The sequence below is a fragment of the Pelobates fuscus genome, chromosome 4, assembly GCF_036172605.1.
Source record: "Pelobates fuscus isolate aPelFus1 chromosome 4, aPelFus1.pri, whole genome shotgun sequence".
NCBI classification, from domain to species: domain Eukaryota; kingdom Metazoa; phylum Chordata; class Amphibia; order Anura; family Pelobatidae; genus Pelobates; species Pelobates fuscus.
The window spans coordinates 178,426,595-178,448,330 of NC_086320.1; the positions used below are offsets into that span (position 1 = coordinate 178,426,595).

Genomic DNA, 21,736 nt, shown 5'->3' on the forward strand with positions numbered 1-21,736 from the left:
CGAGATGTTGCTTAACACATTTGGACGGGTTTTGTTTTATAGAATTCCTGACATTGTTCATTATAAATAAAATTTCCAACTGCAACAAAAAGTGTAAATTTGTCCCTTCACAGTTTTATGAATAAACACATTAGTTTGTATTGGCCATTATTATTACTATTATTATTATTATTATTTATAAGTGCCAATACATTCTGAGATATTGTACAGTAGGTGGATTAACAAACATGTCATTGCTACAAGACAAGTTGGTCGTACAGGAACAGAAGGTGCTGATGGCTGCTAAAACAACCTTACTGTCAGGGTACCTGAAGTCTCTACCTCTGAGAGAGGTAGAGACTTAGAAGTTTATCCGTCCAAAAGGTCTGTTTCCTCCGTCCCTCGCGGTCCTTCCGGTCATTTACACGCCGGCCGCGAGGGATCCACTTCCTTTTGTAACACGACGCCCAGCAGTCGACGTCATGACGCTAATCAGGACTCGTCGGAGGCGTGTCTACTCTCCTGAGCCAGGGTATTTAACAGTGCTTCTTCCATTTGCTCATTGCCCTGTCGTGGTTCTAGCCTGTCTAGTCACCCAGCGCTCTTGTATTTCAGTTATTCCTTTTGGTTCCGACCCAGCTTGTTTATATTCTCTGCTTATCTCTGTTACCCTTTGACTCGGCTTGTTCCTCGCTTACCTGTCTTCTCGTTCCCTCGACCTCGGCTTGCCTTTGACCATTCTATCTTTCTCCGTACGTTAGTCCGGCCATTCTAAGGTCCGGTATACGTACCTTTCTACTGTCTGTACTCTGCGTGTTGGATCCCTGTCCCGATCCTGACATTACGACAGGGCCAATGGATCCTGCAGGTACAAACAGTCAGCTTGGTCCTTCCGATCCTAGGTTTGAAGCCATGGAACACAGAATGGATCAGATGGCCCTAGCACTACAGGCGTTATTATCTCGTGCTAATAACCCACCAGAGGAGACGCGTACTACTTCTATTTCCCCTGTGAGTTCAGGCCTAGAGGTAGCCACTGTAGGTGTCTCTTCCCGTATTACCCCACCAGTACGTTATGGTGGTTCACCTGAGAAGTGTCGTGGTTTTTTAAACCAGATCAGTATCCACTTTGAATTACAACCTCGCTCCTATCCTACAGATAGGGCGAAGGTTGGATTTATTATCACCTTACTCATTGAGAGAGCTCTGAGATGGGCCAACCCATTATGGGAGAATGATAACCCGTTAGTATATAATTATAATGCCTTTGTAGCTGCCTTTAGAAGAACTTTTGACCCTCCTGGTAGAAAGGTCAATGCAGCTAGATTACTTTTGCGCCTGAGACAAGATAACCGAACACTTGTGGATTATGCACTAGAGTTCAGGTCTTTGGCGGCAGAAGTTAAGTGGAATGAGCAGGCTTATATTGATGTATTTTTGAACGGGCTATCAGATGTAATCCTTGACGAGGTTGCTACTAGAGAGCTTCCTGAAAATTTGGAGGATTTCGTTCATTTCTCGTATTGATGAGCGTTTAAGAGAGAGACAGAACACTCGAGAGAGGAACTTTAGACCTTCCTTTAAATTAGCTCCCGCATTTCAAAGTCCTGATTCCACTACCTCACTGTTTCCTGAACCTATGCAGATAGGCAATACTCGCCTCTCAGAAGAGGAGAGACAGTACAGGAGAAGGGAGGGATTGTGTATGTATTGTGGAGTCAGAGGTCACTTACGCCTGAATTGTCCTAATCGCTCGGGAAACGCCCGCACCTAAGTTTCTCTAGAGGACAGGCCTTGGGTGTTTCTATTTTGTCCTCTACTCATAGCTATAAAGATCACAGGCTTCTGCTACCAGTTTCTTTAACTTGGGAGAAGGGAGTACTAAAGACCATGGCTTTGATAGATTCCGGAGCTGCTGAGAATTTTATCGACCAGGCCTTTGCTACTAAACACACTATCCCATCCCAGTTAAGGGAAACACCCTTGGCCGTTGAGGCCATAGATGGTAGACCTTTACTTGAGCCTGTTATCTTTCGTGAAACCATACCCGTTAATTTAACTGTTGGTATCTTACACGAGGAAAACTTATCGCTTATGCTTATTTCGTCCCCTTCTGTTCCCATAGTCCTGGGTTACCCATGGCTAAAGAGACATAACCCTATTATTGATTGGGAGTTAGGGGAGATACTCTCCTGGGGCCAGGGTTGCCAGGAGAGGTGTTTACGGAGGGTTTCCCCATTGGGTGTAATCAACACACCAGGTAGTTCTACCCAGTCTACAGATTTACAGATACCGCCTCGGTACCTGTATTTAAAAGCAGTATTCGACAAAAGGAATGCCGATACTCTACCTCCACACAGGACTTTTGATTGTAAAATTAATCTACTACCTGGTACCATGCCTCCGAGGGGCAATGTATATCCTCTATCCACCAAAGAGAATTCAGTTCTAGAGGAATATATTCGGGAGAATCTAGACAAAGGATTCATTAGGAGATCTTCTTCTCCTGCCGGGGCTGGTTTTTTTTGTTAAAAAGAAGGATGGTTCCCTAAGACCTTGCATTGATTACCGAGGGTTGAATAAAATAACCATCAGAAATGCCTATCCGATCCCCTTGATTACCGAGCTGTTTGATCGCCTAAAGGGCTCTAAAATTTTCACCAAGTTAGATCTCAGAGGGGCATATAACTTGGTGAGAATCCAGCAAGGACACGAGTGGATGACAGCGTTCAATACCCGTTATGGGCATTATGAATACACGGTCATGCCTTTTGGTCTTTGTAACGCACCGGCAGTATTTCAGGATTTGATTAATGAAGTTCTCAGGGAATTTCAACATGATTGTGTTATTGTGTACCTGGACGACATACTTATACACTCTAGGGAGATTGAGACCCACCACAGACAAGTCAGAAAGGTATTACACAAACTTCTTCAACATGGGTTATACTGCAAATTGGAGAAATGTAGTTTTGACCAGTCTCAGATAGACTTTCTTGGTTACGTGATATCTGGGGAAGGCTTTAAGATGGATCCCGACAAACTCCAGTCTATTTTAGATTGGCCTTTGCCTAAGGGACTCAAGGATATTCAGAGGTTTATTGGTTTCTCCAATTATTATAGGCGCTTCATTAAGGGATACTCTTCTATTATTGCGCCTATTACCAATATGACCAGACAGGGGGCGGACACTAAGACTTGGTCTACTGAAGCTCTCGTTGCTTTCAAGACTCTCAAGGAACTTTTTGCCTCTGCTCCAATTTTAGTCCACCCTGATACGACTCTGCCGTTCCTACTCGAGGTCGATGCCTCTGAGACAGGCGTAGGTGCTATACTGTCACAAAGGTTAGGGGTGGACAAACCACTACACCCTTGTGGTTTTTTTTCCAAGAAACTGTCTGGCCCTGAGAGCAGATATGACATCGGTGACAGGGAATTATTAGCGGTCATTATGGCTTTAAAGGAGTGGAGACATTTATTGGAGGGGACCTTACATCCTGTTACCATTTTAACGGATCACAAGAACTTGTCCTATATTGGGGAGGCTAAGCGACTGTCCGCCAGACAAGCTCGTTGGTCCTTATTCCTGACCCACTTCAATTATGTGCTTACTTATAGACCTGGTTCTAAGAACTCTAAAGCCGATGCTTTGTCTCGCCAATATGAACCTTCTACTATATCTGAACCTGTTCTTTCCTCTATAGTGCCGAAATGTAATATTATCGCTAACACGAATCTCAGGATTCACTCTCCGTTACTTGCCGAGATCTTAAAGCTGCAACATCTAGCCCCTAAACAGACTCCCGGGGGTCGACATTTCGTTCCTCCTGCTCTTCAACTGGAACTGCTACAATGTTTCCACAACAGCAAGGTGGCTGGACATCCTGGCATTCGCAAGACGTGCGCTTTGATCTCTAAAGACTTCTGGTGACCTGCTTTACGTAGGGATATCAAAGATTTCATCGGTGCGTGTGAGGTTTGTACTAAGACCAAGCAACCTCATACGCTTCCATGTGGATTTCGGCATCCCTTAGAGGTTCCAGAAAAGCCGTGGTCCTGTTTGGCTATGGACTTTATTGTCGATTTACCTATATCTAAAAAACAGACTGTTATCCTCACCGTGGTTGACAGATTCACCAAGATGGCTCACTTCGTTCCTCTGCCTAAACTTCCGTCTTCTCCCGAGTTGGCAGAGATATTCGCAAGGGAGATTTTTCGTTTACATGGGATACCCTCCCAAATTGTATCTGACAGAGGCTCCCAATTTGTTTCTCGTTTTTGGAGATCCTTCTGCTCTCAACTGGGTATCAAATTGAATTTCTCTTCCGCCTATCATCCTCAGTCTAACGGAGCTGCTGAACGCACCAACCAAAAGATTGAACAATATTTACGTTGTTTTGTTTCCGAACACCAGGACGATTGGGTCGGTTTGATTCCTTGGGCGGAGTTCGCGCACAACAATCTCGTTTGTGATTCTACTCATTCAAGCCCCTTCTTCATGAATTATGGCTTTCATCCATCCATTCTTCCCTCGGTTTCTCCTTCCCAAGGGGTACCGTCGGTTGATGTTCATGTTGCCAATTTGAGGAAGTTGTGGGATCAGACTCGACAAATTCTTCTGCACAATTCTATGCTGGTTAAGAAACACGCTGATAAACGTAGAAGGTCGGCTCCGGTTTTTGTTCCAGGCGATAGAGTATGGTTGAGTACTAGAAACATTCGTTTAAAAGTGCCTTCCATGAAGTTCGCTCCTCGTTATATTGGACCTTACAGGGTTCTGACTCGAATTAACCCAGTTGCGTATCGTCTAGCTCTTCCATCTGCCTTACGCATCCCTAACTCCTTTCATGTTTCATTGCTGAAACCGCTAGTCTGCAACAGATTTTCCTCCACGGTATCCTCTCCTCGCTCTGTTCAGGTGGAGGGTCAGGAGGAGTATGAGGTCAACTCTATCATCGATTCTCGAATCTCCCGGGGGAGAGTACAATATCTGGTCGACTGGAAAGGATATGGTCCTGAGGAGAGGAGTTGGGTACCTCAAGAGGATGTTCATGCTCCTCGCCTCCGCAGGGCGTTTCACTCCCGCTTCCCATCTCGTCCCGGTTCCTTCCGCCCGGTGGGCGTATCTGAGAGGGGGGGGTACTGTCAGGGTACCTGAAGTCTCTACCTCAGGTTATCCGTCCAAAAGGGCTGTTTCCTCCGTCCCTCGCGGTCCTTCCGGTCATTTACACGCCGGCCGCGAGGGATCCACTTCCTTTTGTAACACGACGCCCAGCAGTCGACGTCATGACGCCAACCCGGACCGACCTGTCACTCAATTGTCTGGAGACTAATCAGGACTCGTCGGAGGCGTGTCTACTCTCCTGAGCCAGGGTATTTAACAGTGCTTCTTCCATTTGCTCATTGCCCTGTCGTGGTTCTAGCCTGTCTAGTCACCCAGCGCTCTTGTATTTCAGTTATTCCTTTTGGTTCCGACCCGGCTTGTTTATATTCTCTGCTTATCTCTGTTACCCTTTGACTCGGCTTGTTCCTCGCTTACCTGTCTTCTCGTTCCCTCGACCTCGGCTTGCCTTTGACCATTCTATCTTTCTCCGTACGTTAGTCCGGCCATTCTAAGGTCCGGTATACGTACCTTTCTACTGTCTGTACTCTGCGTGTTGGATCCCTGTCCCGATCCTGACACTTACATTCTAAGAGCAGTGGGGTAAAATTTACCTGGGGTAAGGTTAAGATGCATTTATGAATGGGAAATGTAGGTTGCTAGAATTGTTTACAATCAATGCTTTTTTTTTTTTTTTAGATGACAGTAGCAGGAAAGAATGCAGGGGTTACTTGATCTGCCTTCTTGATGGAGTGTTTTCTCAGTGATTGTTTTTTTTTTTTTTTTAAAGTAATAGAAACTGAGTGAAAATCTAATGGAGTAGGGAAATGAGTTCCATAGGAAAAGCACAGCCCTAGAGAAGTCTTAAAGGTGAGAGTCAGAGGTGCAAGTACAAACAGCGGATAGATGCAGGTCTTCTGCAGAGCATAGGGTTTGGATTAGACATACTTGTGTAATAGTGTGAATAGTTAGAAGCATTTTACATTGAGTCCTATATCTCACAGGAAGCCATTATAACGACTGACATAGGTAGGTAGTGCAGTAGGACAAGAGGAGCCTGGCTGGAGCAATTATTACAGACTGGGATTGCATAAGACCAGTGAGAAGTAGATTGCTGTCATCAAGGCAGGAGATGATAGCAGCATGGACAATGCATTCAGTGTTAGGTAGTGTGAGCTAAGTTTTTACGGTGAAAGTGATACGATTTGATAATTAACTGAATTTGAGGGCTGAAGGAGAGGTTGGAATCTATGAATATACCAAGGCAGTGATTGTTTGAGTTAGAGCTAATAAAAGTGCCGTTGACTCAGAGGGAAACATATACAAAAGTAGTAGTGTTTGAAGGAGATAAGACGATAAATTAAATTTAAGGAAGTTAGCTGCTATCCAGTTAGAGGTAGACAATGATAGATCAGGAGAAGACTGTTAGATTTGCATGTCAACGGCGCAGAAGTTATATCGAAAGCCAAAGTAACTGATTAGTATACCAGGGGAGGCAGTAAAGATTGAGAATAGTAGGGGAACAAGGACAGAACCTTGGGGAACACCAACAGAGAGGGGTTGGGCTGGAAAGGAAAAACCATAATAGGACACTGAAAGAGTGCTGAAAAAGGTAGGAGGTGAACCAGGAATGAGCAGAGTCATGTAGATCGAAGTTTTGAAGGATGAGAAGAAGACATTGATGATCAACTTTGTCAAAAGCAGCAGACAAGTCAAGAAGAATTAGAAGGGAGACCTGAGCACTGGATTTTGCAGCGATTTAGTCATTGGACACTTTGGTCAAGGCTGTTTTGAGTAATGTGTGCGGAATCCTAACTGAAATTGCCAACTCTGAAATAATTCAAACAGGTCAAGCAGAGAGTTAGATTTAAAGAAGTTGGTCAGTCTTCTGTACAAAACTCTCTCAAGGATCTTGGAGGCAAATGGTTTTAGGGAGATAGGGCAGTAGTTGGATGGGGAGTTTGGATTTAGGTTGTGATTTTTTAGAATTGGACTCGTGGTTTCGCTTGAAGGGTGCAGGAAATACATCAGAGGGGAAAGAGATTGAACATTTTAGTGAGAGGCAGACCAAGAGAAGGAGATAGTGCAAATAAGATGTGAAGAAATAGGACTGAAGAAACAGCTGGTGGAGTGGAAGGATTGAAGCAGAAGACTCTTCTTGTGTAGTGGGTGTGCATGAGCATAGGATAAATGAGGGAGGAAGTGGTGTACTGGTAAGTGTTGGTAGGGGTAGGAGAGAGATACAGTGAGGGCAAAAAGTATTTGATCCCCTGCTGATTTTGAACGTTCGTCCACTGACAGAAATGATCCGTCTATAATTTTAATGGTGTATTTTAACAGTGAGAGACAGAATAACAAAATGAATACAGAAACATGCATGTCAATGAGTGAAATAAGTATTTGATCCCCTTTCAATCAGCAAGATTTCTGGCTCCCAGGTGTCTTTTATACAGGTAACGAGCTGAGATTAGGAGCACTCTCAAATGTCAGCTTGTTACCTGTATAAAAGACCCCTGCCCACAGAAGCAGTCAATGAATCAGATTCCAAACTCTCCACCATGGCCAAGACCAAATAGCTGTCCAAGGATGTCAGGGACAAGATTTTAGACCTACACAAGGCTGGAATGGGCTGCAAGACCATCGCCAAGCAGATTGGTGAGAAGGTGACAACAGTTGGTGCGATTATTCTCAAATTGAAGAAAAACAAAATAACTGTCATTCTCCCTCAGTCTGGTGCGCCATGCAAGATCTCACCTTGTGGAATTTCAATGATCATGAGAACGGTGAGGAATCCGTCAAGAACTACACGGGAGGAGCTTGTTAATGATCTCAAGGCAGCTGGGACCATAGTCACCAAGAAAACAATTGGTAACACACTACGCCGTGAAGGACTGAAATCCTGCATCGCCCGCAAGGTCCCCCTGCTCAAGAAAGCACGTGTGCAGGCCCGTCTGAAGTTTGCCAATGAACATCTGAATGTTTCAGAGAAGTGTTGTGGTCAGATGAGACCAAAATCAAGCTCTTTGGCATCAACTCCACTCACCATATTTGGAGGAGGAGAAATGCTGCCTATGACCCCAAGAACACCATCCCCACCGTTAAACATGGAGGTGGAAACATTATGCTTTGGGGGTGTTTTTCTGCTAAGGGGACAGGACAGCTGCACCTCATCAAAGGGACAATGGATGGGGCCATGTACCCTCAAATCTTGGGTGAGAAACCTCCTTCCCTCAGCCAGGGCATTGAAAATGGGTTGGGGATTGGTATTTTAGCATGATAATGACCCAAAACACACAGCCAAGGCAACAAAGGAGTGGCTCAAGAAGAAGCACATTAAGGTCCTGGGGTGGCCTAGCCAGTCACCAGACCTTCATCCCATAGAAAATCTGTGTAGGGAGCTGAAGGTTAGAGTTTCCAAACGTCAGCCTCGAAAACCTAATGACTTGAAGAGGATCTGCAAAGAGTAGTGGGACAAAATCCCTCCAGAGAAGTGTGCAAACCTGGTGGCTGGTGGCCTACTACAAGAAACGTCTGACCTCTGTGATTGCCAAAAAGGGTTTTTCCACCAAGTACTAAGTTAAAGGGGTCAAATACTTATTTCACTCATTGACATGCAAATCAATTTATAACTTTTTTGACATGCGTTTTTCAGAATTTTTTTGTTTTGTTATTCTGTCTCTCACTGTTAAAATACACCTACCATTAAAATTATAGACTGATCATTTCTTTGTCAGTGAGCAAACGTTCAAAATCAGCGGGGGATCAAATACTTTTTTTCCTCACTGTATGAGATCTCTTCTCTCATTGCTGCAGTCTTCTCAGTGAAGTAAGTTGTGAAGTTTGAAGCAGTTATGTTAGTAACAGAGGAGTGATAACAGGGCAAAGAAGAGTGTTTAAAATGTGACAGTGGCATTTGGGTTCTCAGGTGAGTGTGGTTATGAAGTCATTGAAGTGGTTTTCTTTGATAGAGGAAAGAGCCAGACTGTATTTACGTAGCATGAATTTATAGTGGAGGAAATCATGTGTGGAATGAGACTTTCTCCAACAGCATTTTTGGATGTATCGGGTTAGCTTAGTATGCTAAGATTTTAGCTAGCTATGTACTTTAATTCTTATCTTTTTTTTTTCTTTTTACAGTTTTGATCCTGCCTCCGTGTACTGCTTTCTAACTATATTTAACCCTTTTGTAATGGGAGGCCTGATGATGTGGAAGGTGAGATGGATATTTTAACATGAAGCGTGATCTTTGAACCTAAATGGTATCTTTAAAGATGTATAAATGGGCTTTATACGTGAGATCAAAATGTGGCTGGTTTTCAACTTTTTATTCTCAAAATCGCCACATTTCTTACAGAGCAGGACTAATTTTCAGTACAGCCATATAAAAAAAGTGTACTTTTCACCCATTTCATACATAATCTGCTACATAATTATTAGATCACTTTCTATTTTACTGTAGCAGACAAACAAGGATGACAGGTGCTTTGCTAAGTGTCTAAAAGACCAGGTGCTTCAGTCTACATTTTACACTCCTCTTGCATATAATGCCGCTCGCCGCTCAGGGGGTGGGGGCCAGGGGGGACGATAGGTTTCCCCCCTCCCCCCATTTTTATTTAGGGCCCTCACTCGCCACTCAGGGGTGGGGGCCGGGAGTGGGGCAATAGGTCCCCCGTCCAATGTAATAGCCCCCACTCGCGCGGCACGGGAGGGGGGGACACAGGTTTTTTTTTTTTATATACTAGACATGCCCCTACTCGCGGTATAGCGAGTAGGGGCAGAATTTACTAATACTAAGTAATCTTTACTTAGTAAATTACTAAGTAATCTTTACTTAGTATAAGTAAATTTGGCTGAAAGACCAATTTAGGTTGGAATTAGGGAGCTATCTGCTAAGCGCCCGCATGATGCAGCCACAGCACGAATAGGATCGGAGTTTAATTCATTAGAATGAAATTCTGATTAAAAAAAAGTCCCGAATTGCGTCCTAACACGAATGGCAGCAGGAAGCATGGCAAGATCATGGATCAAAGGTGAGATTTGTAGGAAAATTGCTTTGATCACCGGAAACTAAGCACACTTTGCTGGTCAAAGCTGGTCAAGCAGTCCCTGCTTTGTCTTGTGTTTTAAAGAAAACTAGAGCAGACAGGATGAAATGAAGAACAGATCCTGACAGTGGGAGAGAAGAGGATTCGATTGTGTATATATATAATAGGAAATGTACCCAAGGCACACCAGAATTTGCACATTCATTTTTTATTTATTTATGCAATATAGTAATGAATTAAACAGACTTAACAAGAGACAAAGTGCATACAGTTGTGCAAAATATGCAAAAACAGTAGTCCCAAAACCACATTAGAATGCTAATAAAGTGCAAAGAATAACAACAAACACTCATCAAAAATGGTATACTAACCAAGAGCAGGAGAAATGGCAACCCCGACGTTTCGGCCCTTATGCCTTCCCTATCCTGGGGAATATAATGATTTAAGTTCTTTATAAATCCTGCCCCATATCACACCCTAAGTCCAAACCATAATGTGCTATAAATCACATTGTGACACCAACAGGGTTGTTTATTAAAGCGCGTATTTAAAGTGAATTTCAAATTTAAGGCCACAATAGCCAAATTAGAAAATATTGTCTAAGTAAGGTAGATTTCAAATCTGACCACTTTGGCATACATTTAGAATTTCACTTCTGATTTTCACTTTTGTAAATGACCCTGACAAATCTTTGAATCAATGCAGATTACATGAACCTACAGTCAGGTCCATAAATATTGGGACATGGACACAATTCTAATCTTTTTGGCTCTATACACCACCACAATGGATTTGAAATGAAATGAACAAGATGTGCTTTAACTGCAGACTTTCAGTCTTAATTTGAGGGTATTTACATCCAAATCAGGTGAACGGTGTAGGAATTACAACAGTTTGTATATGTGCCTCCCACTTTTCAAGGGACCAAAAGTAATGGGACAATTGGCTGCTCAGCTGTTCCATGGCCGGGTGTGTGTTATTCCCTCATTATCCCATTTACAAGGAGCAGATAAAAGGTCCAGAGTTCATTTCAAGTGTGCTATTTGCATAATCAGTGAAGCAAGCTAACATTAGGCTGAAAAAAAAAAAAAAAAACCATCCGAGAGATAGCAAAAACAATAGGTGTGGCCAAATCAACTGTTTGGAACATCCTTGAAAAGAAAGAACGCACCGGTGAGCTTAGCAACACCAAAAGACCCGGAAGACCACGGAAAACAACTGTGATGGATGACCGAAGAATTCTTTCCCTGGTGAAGAAAACACCCTTCACAACAGTTGGCCAGATCAAGAACACTCTCCAGGAGGTAGGTGTATGTGTGTCAAAGTCAACAATCAAGAGAAGACTTCACCAGAGTGAATACAGAGGGTTCACCACAAGATGCAAACTATTGATGAGCCTCAAAAACAGGAAGGCCAGATTAGAGTTTGTCAAACAACATCTAAAAAAGCCTTCACAGTTCTGGAACAACATCCTATGGACAGGTGAGACCAAGATCAACATGTACCGGAGTGATGGGAAGAGAAGAGTATGGAGAAGGAAAGGAACTGCTCATGATCCAAAGCATACCAACTCATCAGTGAAGCATGGTGGTAGTAGTGTCATGGCGTGGGCATGTATGGCTGCCAATGGAACTGGTTCTCTTGTATTTATTGATGATGTGACAGCAGGATGAATTCTGAAGTGTTTCGGGCAATAATATCTGCTCATATTCAGCCAAATGCTTCAGAACTCATTGGACGGCACCTCACAGTGCAGATGGACAATGACCCGAAACATACTGCAAAAGCAACCAAAGAGTTTTTTAAGGGAAAGAAGTGGAATGTTATGCAATGGCCAAGTCAATCACCTGACCTGAATCCGATTGAGCATGCATTTCACTTGATGAAGACAAAACTGAAGGGAAAATGCCCCAAGAACAAGCAGGAACTGAAGACAGTTGCAGTAGAGGCCTGGCAGAGCATCACCAGGGATGAAACCCAGCGTCTGGTGATGGCTATGCGTTCCAGACTTCAGGCTGTAATTGCCTGCAAAGGATTTGCAACCATGTAATAAAAAGTGAAAGTTAGATTTATGACTGTTAATCTGTCCCATTACTTTTGGTCCCTTAACATATACAAACTGTTGTAATTCCTACACCGTTCACCTGATTTGGATGTAAATACCCTCAAATTAAAGCTGAAAGTCTGCAGTTAAAGCGCATCTTGTTTGTTTCATTTCAAACCCATTGTGTTGGTGTATAGAGCCAAAAAGATTAGAATTGTGTCGATGTCCCAATATTTATGGACCTGACCTGTATATTTATAAAATAGTTAAATTAGAAAATGAATCTCTTAGTGAGCTATGCTTCCAGGTCAGTTACTTTTGCCTTAAATTTGAAATTCACTTTGAATTTATTTAGAATTCTCACTTTAGTCTATTATCCTGTTATTGTGTCATTATTGCAACACTATTCTCCTGGAAACACTTTTATACATATCCCCCATTGTTTCCCTTAGGGAACTTTGATCATCCAACTTTAGCTTCTGCAGCATGTAATCCCATGTAATATAGTGTAGGTATGGAGCAATGCAAGCATGTGATGATTATTTTCTAACACACAAAATTGTAGTGAGTTGAAAACAAAAAGTGCTAACTTGCAAAGATTCTCACTAGTAGTGACACCTATTTTAGCCTTAATTTTGAAGTTTGGTTTTCACTACACTACACGGTTGTGTATGACAACTATTAAAATATATATTTACTTAATCTTATGCCATTGACAAACTTTATGCACGATCTGAGCATTTCAATTCAAAGTCACATCACTTCATAGTATCCTCAGGTGTTAAAGAGCTACTTCTTGATCACCCTCACCTTATCCCTATTACCTGCAGTTATTGTTGGTATGATCACTTAGCAGAATAAGTGCCCACGAAGGAACTGATGGTACACAGAGCTACGCCAGATAGCCTCCTCTTTTCAGCACCTAATAACAACTGATTTCTTCTAAGTTATATTAATTATATATTTTTTTTGACAATTTCACAAACAATTATCTCCCTTTAACAGACATTTGTAGGGTCAATAAATCCACTATATACACAACCAATATGTGATAGTGAGAGTGTGTAGCGCTTAGTAATTAATCACTTACTCCCCAGCAATTTCTTAAGGGTATGTAAGGTATCTGGGTAGTATTCGATCCGTTTGTTGTATGTTCCTCAAGAAAGAACAAAAAGAAAACAGGGAAAATTCGCCCTGGTGTTGAAATCCTTATAACTATTGGTATCAGAAATAAAGGTGGAGGTATTCTTCTCACCTGAGTAAGAGCCCGTAACCTGGCTCTAAGTGTAATGGCCCGTGAGTCCTTTTTAGGGATGACTCTTTCCCCCTTTCCCCCTTTCAGCAGGATAGAAGATGTACCAGATGCATGTAACTCAATAAAGGTTTATTCATACGAACATTTAAAACCATTTAAAATACATACAATATCCTGGTAGTTGTCCAAAATGCGTTTCGCCGATCTCACCCGGCTTTCTCAATTGGTGACTTCCATCCTGGTTTGTTATACTTAAATATCCCTCCTTCCGTCCGGATTGGAGGAAACGGACCGCATTCCAACCAATCATGGGCGTTCTCATGGGGGAGTATGAGGAAATTCAGCTGAAAGTACTCTATCCCTTATTAGTGACGTCATCGCGCACGCACGTAAAAACGAGCGCGTGATGTCACTTCCGGGAATCTGAATAGTCTCTATCCATCCCACTATTTGATGATGCCTCCTTCCCGGTCACGTGGGATCCAGCTTCCTTTTCTGTGATGTAGATTCGTGTTCAGGTTTCCACACATGTAGAGGGTGATTTCGCCATTTTGTTCGAGGGCAAAGTGCTGGCAAAAGAATGTCCTTAATAATGTCCACATAAAAGTCCATATTCTTCCCTTTATTTGGATGGTATGCCCATATTAGAGCATTGTAAACACATAAATAAAGAGATACAGATTATTAGTCACTCCCAAATACATTAAAAATCATTATACCATCTCCACCAAAAAGCAACCCAAAACGCTGTGCAAAAAAAGGGGGGGGGGGGGGTCTTTCTATAATGGTTACTATGATGATTTCTCCACCTCAATTTGTAGAAATAGAATAAAACAAAAAGTTTTTAAAAAAATTAAAAAATAGTAAATAGATAAGAAAATATTGTTATAAAAATTGTAGCCAATAATTATGTTAAATATATATATATATAAAAAATATATAATAAAAAGAATTTATAAAAAGTGGCATATTTCAAAATCAGCATTAAGACCATAAGGTTGCATAGTGTTCAAATTAAAAATCCATTTCATCTCTGCTTGTCCAATTAGTTTTATGGGATCCCCGCCTCTCCAATTTCCAATTACTTTTTGGATTCCCATAAACTCCATTAGATGTGGATTACTATTATGATAGTTTTTAAAATGTAAGGATACACTGTGTTTTAAAAACCCATTTTTAATATTTCTAATGTGTTCCTGAATCCTAGTTTTAAGGGTCCTAGTGGTCCTCCCTATGTAAGCTAACCCACAGGGGCATGTAATCATATAAATTATCTTTGTAGAGTGACAGGTAATAACTTGTTTTATTTTAAACTTAGTGTTTTTATCTTGTGGGTGGCAAAATTCTCTCACTGCTCTTTTGCTGCTTTTAGAATTTCTACAAGCCCCACACATCCCGCATCCATAAAAAACAAACTTTTCTTTAAAGAACTGGTTTGTCAATTTTCTTGTTGGTATATGGTTCTTGACTAAGGTGCTTTTAAGATTTGGTACCCCTCTATACACTATGTCTGGTGTGTTCGGGAGTATCGAGTTTAAAACTGAATCATTCTTTAGTATTGGCCAATATTTTCGGATAATCTTCTTGAGGCGTCCACCACTATAATTAAAATCGCAGATAAACTTTACATTTTGTGGTTCTGTACTATCCTTAGTGCCTTTGTACTCTATTAATTTCATCCTGTCCTCATCCACTACTTCAGAAAGGGCTTTCTCTAGGATACCATCATTGTACCCTTTTTCTTTAAAATCATTAATGATTTTTACCGCCTGTTCGTGAAATTTATGTTGATCTGTGCAGTTTCTTTTAATTCTGAGCAGTTGTGCCTTCGGGGCGTTTAGTAGCCAAGGGGAGAAGTGGCAACTATTCTCCCCTATGTAACTGTTAACGTCAAACTTTTTAAAATGAGTGCAGGTTTTTAATACATTTTGCTCCACATAAATATTAAGGTCTAAAAATTCCACGGCATTTTTGCTAAAATTACTTGTAAGTTTAATGCCCCATTCATTTGTATTAAGATGATTTAAAAACACTTTTAGTGATGTCTCGTCTCCATTCCAGATAAAAAATATATCGTCAATATAGCGGCGATAGGTCACGAGGTTCGCATCCCATCTACGGTCATTCTGGATAAATTCTAATTCCCAATGTGACATAAATAAATTCGCATAGCTGGGTGCGAACCTCGTGCCCATCGCCGTGCCGCAGATTTGCAAGTAAAACTCCTCCCTATACCAAAAATAATTATTGGTTAAAATCCAGTTTATCCCCTCTACGATAAAATCAATTTGTGGTTGTTGAAATCTTTTGGAACATTCTAGAAAGTGCTTAGTTGCATTACACCCTCTCGTATGTGAAATTATTGTGTATAGGGAGTTTACATCGGCAGTTACGCGGTAGTAATTATCATTCCATTCTATATCTCTAATTACTTGTAGAATATTGATAGTGTCTTTGAGGTAGCTAGGGCATGTGCGAACAATAGGCTGTAAGCATCTGTCAATATATTGAGATAATTTACTAGAAATGGAGCCTATCCCGGAGACTATGGGTCTTCCGGGTGGTTTATCTTTATTTTTATGTACCTTAGGTAAATAGTAAAATACAGGAACTTTAGGGTGTTGTATATTCAAAAATTTATATTCTTTCTGATTTAAAATATTTAAAATCTTACCTTTCTCAATTAAAATGTTATAACTTTTTTTAAAATCTTTAGTGGGATCAGTTTTTAGAATACGGTATGTTTGCTCATCTCCTAACAGTCTCTGTGCCTCTTTATCATAATCATCAAAATCTAGAATGACAATCCCCCCCCCCTTATCTGCTGGTTTAATTACCAGGGACTCATCCTCTCTTAACTCCTTCAAGGCCTGTCTCTCATGAATATTCAGATTATAATTACTTGATTTGGGTTTATTAATTTTATTAATGTCATTCATTACCATTTTTTCAAATGTCACCATTTCCTCAGAAATGAAATGGCGAGGGAAAAAAGTGGAATTCTCTTTTAGGTCTGTATGGATAATGTCAGACTTGTGTTCACCTATAGAGTTATGGATGGCAGGATGCTTCAAAAAGAATTTCTTTAAACAAAGTTTACGTTTAAAATGATTTAAGTCTAGATAAACGCTGAACCTGTCTATCGGCTTGGTTGGGGCAAATTTCAAACCCTTCGCCAATAGGCTCATTTGAGATTTAGTCAGTTCCTTTTGTGAGAGATTGAAGATTCCGTTCTGTTTGGATATCTTTCTCTCTTTTCTTTTTTGTAGGAATGTTCCTCCTCTAGCTCCCCTTCTTCTATACTGCGTCCCCGTTTCCCTGGGGATAATCGGGGCATTGGGGATTCCTTGTGACGACCCCTCACCTGTCTGTGCCAAAAATCCTCATCTACCGAGGGTGCGGAGAGAACCTGAAATCTATTCCGTAAGGTGACTTCATTATCGTTATTTTGGTGTGGTCTGCGTGTGGTCCCAGATTTGTTTCTCACAGTAATCCCAGATTGGTCTTTCACAGTAATCAGACCAGATCTGGGTGATTTTGTCCCCTCCTTTACTGGGGGCACAGGCCACTTTTTCTTAACCACTGGTTCCCACCTTCTATTGTCACGCCTTGGTGAGTTCCCAACTCTCCATGATGACCTTTCTCTTTGACTATACCCCCTATAGCCGGGGGTCCTTACCACCTGATCTCTACTTTCCCTCCATTCATTTCTATTGGAGTTAGGTTTAGCACTTCTATATCGTCCACCCTTATTACTATATCTTGTATTTCTATATGCTTGTTCTCCCCCCTTTGCATATGTCCTAACCTGATTTTGTGCGTAGTCTTCCTTATCACGTAAATATTTCCTCTTTTTAATTTCAATAACATTGTTTTCTGTTCTCTCCAAGTTCTTTTGGATGTCAATTAGAGTGTTATTATACTGTTCCTGTGTCATATTTTCATTCAGGAAATTCTTTAATTCCATTATTTCCGAATCTAATTTAGGTAAAGTATTATTCCGTCTCTTAATAATCAGACTCATCATACCGAATGAAAAGCTCTCCAAGAGGTCTGTCCACTCCTGTATAAAGTCTTCTTCTTCTTGGTCGAATGAAGGACTTTTGGAGAACCTCAGGCCTCTTGGAGTGATTTGTTCTCTAGCATATTTATCCAGCGTAGCTATTTCCCATTTTATTTTAATCTCTCTAATTAATAATTTCTCCAATTTATAGCATGCATTACGTAGTTTTATTTTCAAATCTTGTTCAATAAGGGTGAACGATATAGAAGTGCTAAACCTAACTCCAATAGAAATGAATGGAGGGAAAGTAGAGATCAGGTGGTAAGGACCCCCGGCTATAGGGGGTATAGCCAAAGAGAAAGGTCATCATGGAGAGTTGGGAACTCACCAAGGCGTGACAATAGAAGGGAACCAGTGGTTAAGAAAAAGTGGCCTGTGCCCCCAGTAAAGGAGGGGACAAAATCACCCAGATCTGGTCTGATTACTGTGAAAGACCAATCTGGGATTACTGTGAGAAACAAATCTGGGACCACACGCAGACCACACCAAAATAACGATAATGAAGTCACCTTACGGAATAGATTTCAGGTTCTCTCCGCACCCTCGGTAGATGAGGATTTTTGGCACAGACAGGTGAGGGGTCGTCACAAGGAATCCCCAATGCCCCGATTATCCCCAGGGAAACGGGGACGCAGTATAGAAGAAGGGGAGCTAGAGGAGGAACATTCCTACAAAAAAGAAAAGAGAGAAAGATATCCAAACAGAACGGAATCTTCAATCTCTCACAAAAGGAACTGACTAAATCTCAAATGAGCCTATTGGCGAAGGGTTTGAAATTTGCCCCAACCAAGCCGATAGACAGGTTCAGCGTTTATCTAGACTTAAATAGTTTTAAACGTAAACTTTGTTTAAAGAAATTCTTTTTGAAGCATCCTGCCATCCATAACTCTATAGGTGAACACAAGTCTGACATTATCCATACAGACCTAAAAGAGAATTCCACTTTTTTCCCTCGCCATTTCATTTCTGAGGAAATGGTGACATTTGAAAAAATGGTAATGAATGACATTAATAAAATTAATAAACCCAAATCAAGTAATTATAATCTGAATATTCATGAGAGACAGGCCTTGAAGGAGTTAAGAGAGGATGAGTCCCTGGTAATTAAACCAGCAGATAAGGGGGGGGGGGTTGTCATTCTAGATTTTGATGATTATGATAAAGAGGCACAGAGACTGTTAGGAGATGAGCAAACATACCGTATTCTAAAAACTGATCCCACTAAAGATTTTAAAAAAAGTTATAACATTTTAATTGAGAAAGGTAAGATTTTAAATATTTTAAATCAGAAAGAATATAAATTTTTGAATATACAACACCCTAAAGTTCCTGTATTTTACTATTTACCTAAGGTACATAAAAATAAAGATAAACCACCCGGAAGACCCATAGTCTCCGGGATAGGCTCCATTTCTAGTAAATTATCTCAATATATTGACAGATGCTTACAGCCTATTGTTCGCACATGCCCTAGCTACCTCAAAGACACTATCAATATTCTACAAGTAATTAGAGATATAGAATGGAATGATAATTACTACCTCGTAACTGCCGATGTAAACTCCCTATACACAATAATTTCACATACGAGAGGGTGTAATGCAACTAAGCACTTTCTAGAATGTTCCAAAAGATTTCAACAACCACAAATTGATTTTATCGTAGAGGGGATAAACTGGATTTTAACCAATAATTATTTTTGGTATAGGGAGGAGTTTTACTTGCAAATCTGCGGCACGGCGATGGGCACGAGGTTCGCACCCAGCTATGCGAATTTATTTATGTCACATTGGGAATTAGAATTTATCCAGAATGACAGTAGATGGGATGCGAACCTCGTGACCTATCGCCGCTATATTGACGATATATTTTTTATCTGGAATGGAGACGAGACATCACTAAAAGTGTTTTTAAATCATCTTAATACAAATGAATGGGGCATTAAACTTACAAGTAATTTTAGCAAAAATGCCGTGGAATTTTTAGACCTTAATATTTATGTGGAGCAAAATGTATTAAAAACCTGCACTCATTTTAAAAAGGTTGACGTTAACAGTTACATAGGGGAGAATAGTTGCCACTTCTCCCCTTGGCTACTAAACGCCCCGAAGGCACAACTGCTCAGAATTAAAAGAAACTGCACAGATCAACATAAATTTCACGAACAGGCGGTAAAAATCATTAATGATTTTAAAGAAAAAGGGTACAATGATGGTATCCTAGAGAAAGCCCTTTCTGAAGTAGTGGATGAGGACAGGATGAAATTAATAGAGTACAAAGGCACTAAGGATAGTACAGAACCACAAAATGTAAAGTTTATCTGCGATTTTAATTATAGTGGTGGACGCCTCAAGAAGATTATCCGAAAATATTGGCCAATACTAAAGAATGATTCAGTTTTAAACTCGATACTCCCGAACACACCAGACATAGTGTATAGAGGGGTACCAAATCTTAAAAGCACCTTAGTCAAGAACCATATACCAACAAGAAAATTGACAAACCAGTTCTTTAAAGAAAAGTTTGTTTTTTATGGATGCGGGATGTGTGGGGCTTGTAGAAATTCTAAAAGCAGCAAAAGAGCAGTGAGAGAATTTTGCCACCCACAAGATAAAAACACGAAGTTTAAAATAAAACAAGTTATTACCTGTCACTCTACAAAGATAATTTATATGATTACATGCCCCTGTGGGTTAGCTTACATAGGGAGGACCACTAGGACCCTTAAAACTAGGATTCAGGAACACATTAGAAATATTAAAAATGGGTTTTTAAAACACAGTGTATCCTTACATTTTAAAAACTATCATAATAGTAATCCACATCTAATGGAGTTTATGGGAATCCAAAAAGTAATTGGAAATTGGAGAGGCGGGGATCCCATAAAACTAATTGGACAAGCAGAGATGAAATGGATTTTTAATTTGAACACTATGCAACCTTATGGTCTTAATGATGATTTTGAAATATGCCACTTTTTATAAATTCTTTTTATTATATATTTTTTATATATATATATTTTTATATATATTTAACATAATTATTGGCTACAATTTTTATAACAATATTTTCTTATCTATTTACTATTTTTTAATTTTTGTAAAAACTTTTTTTTTATTCTATTTCTACAAATTGAGGTGGAGAAATCATCATAGTAACCATTATAGAAAGACCCCCCCCCCTTTTTTTTTTGCACAGCGTTTTGGGTTGCTTTTTGGTGGAGATGGTATAATGATTTTTAATGTATTTGGGAGTGACTAATAATCTGTATCTCTTTATTTATGTGTTTACAATGCTCTAATATGGGCATACCATCCAAATAAAGGGAAGAATATGGACTTTTATGTGGACATTATTAAGGACATTCTTTTGCCAGCACTTTGCCCTCGAACAAAATGGCGAAATCACCCTCTACATGTGTGGAAACCTGAACACGAATCTACATCACAGAAAAGGAAGCTGGATCCCACATGACCGGGAAGGAGGCATCATCAAATAGTGGGATGGATAGAGACTATTCAGATTCCCGGAAGTGACATCACGCGCTCATTTTTACGTGCGTGCGCGATGACGTCACTAATAAGGGATAGAGTACTTTCAGCTGAATTTCCTCATACTCCCCCATGAGAACGCCCGTGATTGGTTGGAATGCGGTCCGTTTCCTCCAATCCGGACGGAAGGAGGGATATTTAAGTATAACAAACCAGGATGGAAGTCACCAATTGAGAAAGCCGGGTGAGATCGGCGAAACGCGTTTTGGACAACTACCAGGATATTGTATGTATTTTAAATGGTTTTAAATGTTCGTATGAATAAACCTTTATTGAGTTACATGCATCTGGTAAATCTTCTATCCTGCTGAAAGGGGGAAAGAGTCATCCCTAAAAAGGACTCACGGGCCATTACACTTAGAGCCAGGTTACGGGCTCTTACTCAGGTGAGAAGAATACCTCCACCTTTATTTCTGATACCAATAGTTATAAGGATTTCAACACCAGGGCGAATTTTCCCTGTTTTCTTTTTGTTCTTTCTTGAGGAACATACAACAAACGGATCGAATACTACCCAGATACCTTACATACCCTTAAGAAATTGCTGGGGAGTAAGTGATTAATTACTAAGCGCTACACACTCTCACTATCACATATTGGTTGTGTATATAGTGGATTTATTGTACTGGATTATAATAGGATTGGAGAGTTCCTATTTTTTGTGTGGGAGCTGCTGCACTAAGAGCACCTTATTTTGG

The 21,736-nt window shown here is 40.6% G+C and overlaps 1 protein-coding gene across 2 annotated transcripts in view; it reads left to right on the top strand.

Moving 5' to 3' along the window:
• Nucleotides 1-21,736, top strand: part of PIGN (phosphatidylinositol glycan anchor biosynthesis class N) — a 360,977-nt gene that overhangs the window by 272,701 nt on the left and 66,540 nt on the right. For both annotated transcript variants that reach the window (XM_063450558.1, XM_063450559.1), the window contains one exon: nt 9,218-9,293. In XM_063450558.1, the coding sequence (XP_063306628.1) occupies nt 9,218-9,293 (76 nt within the window). The remainder of the gene's footprint in view (nt 1-9,217; nt 9,294-21,736) is intronic.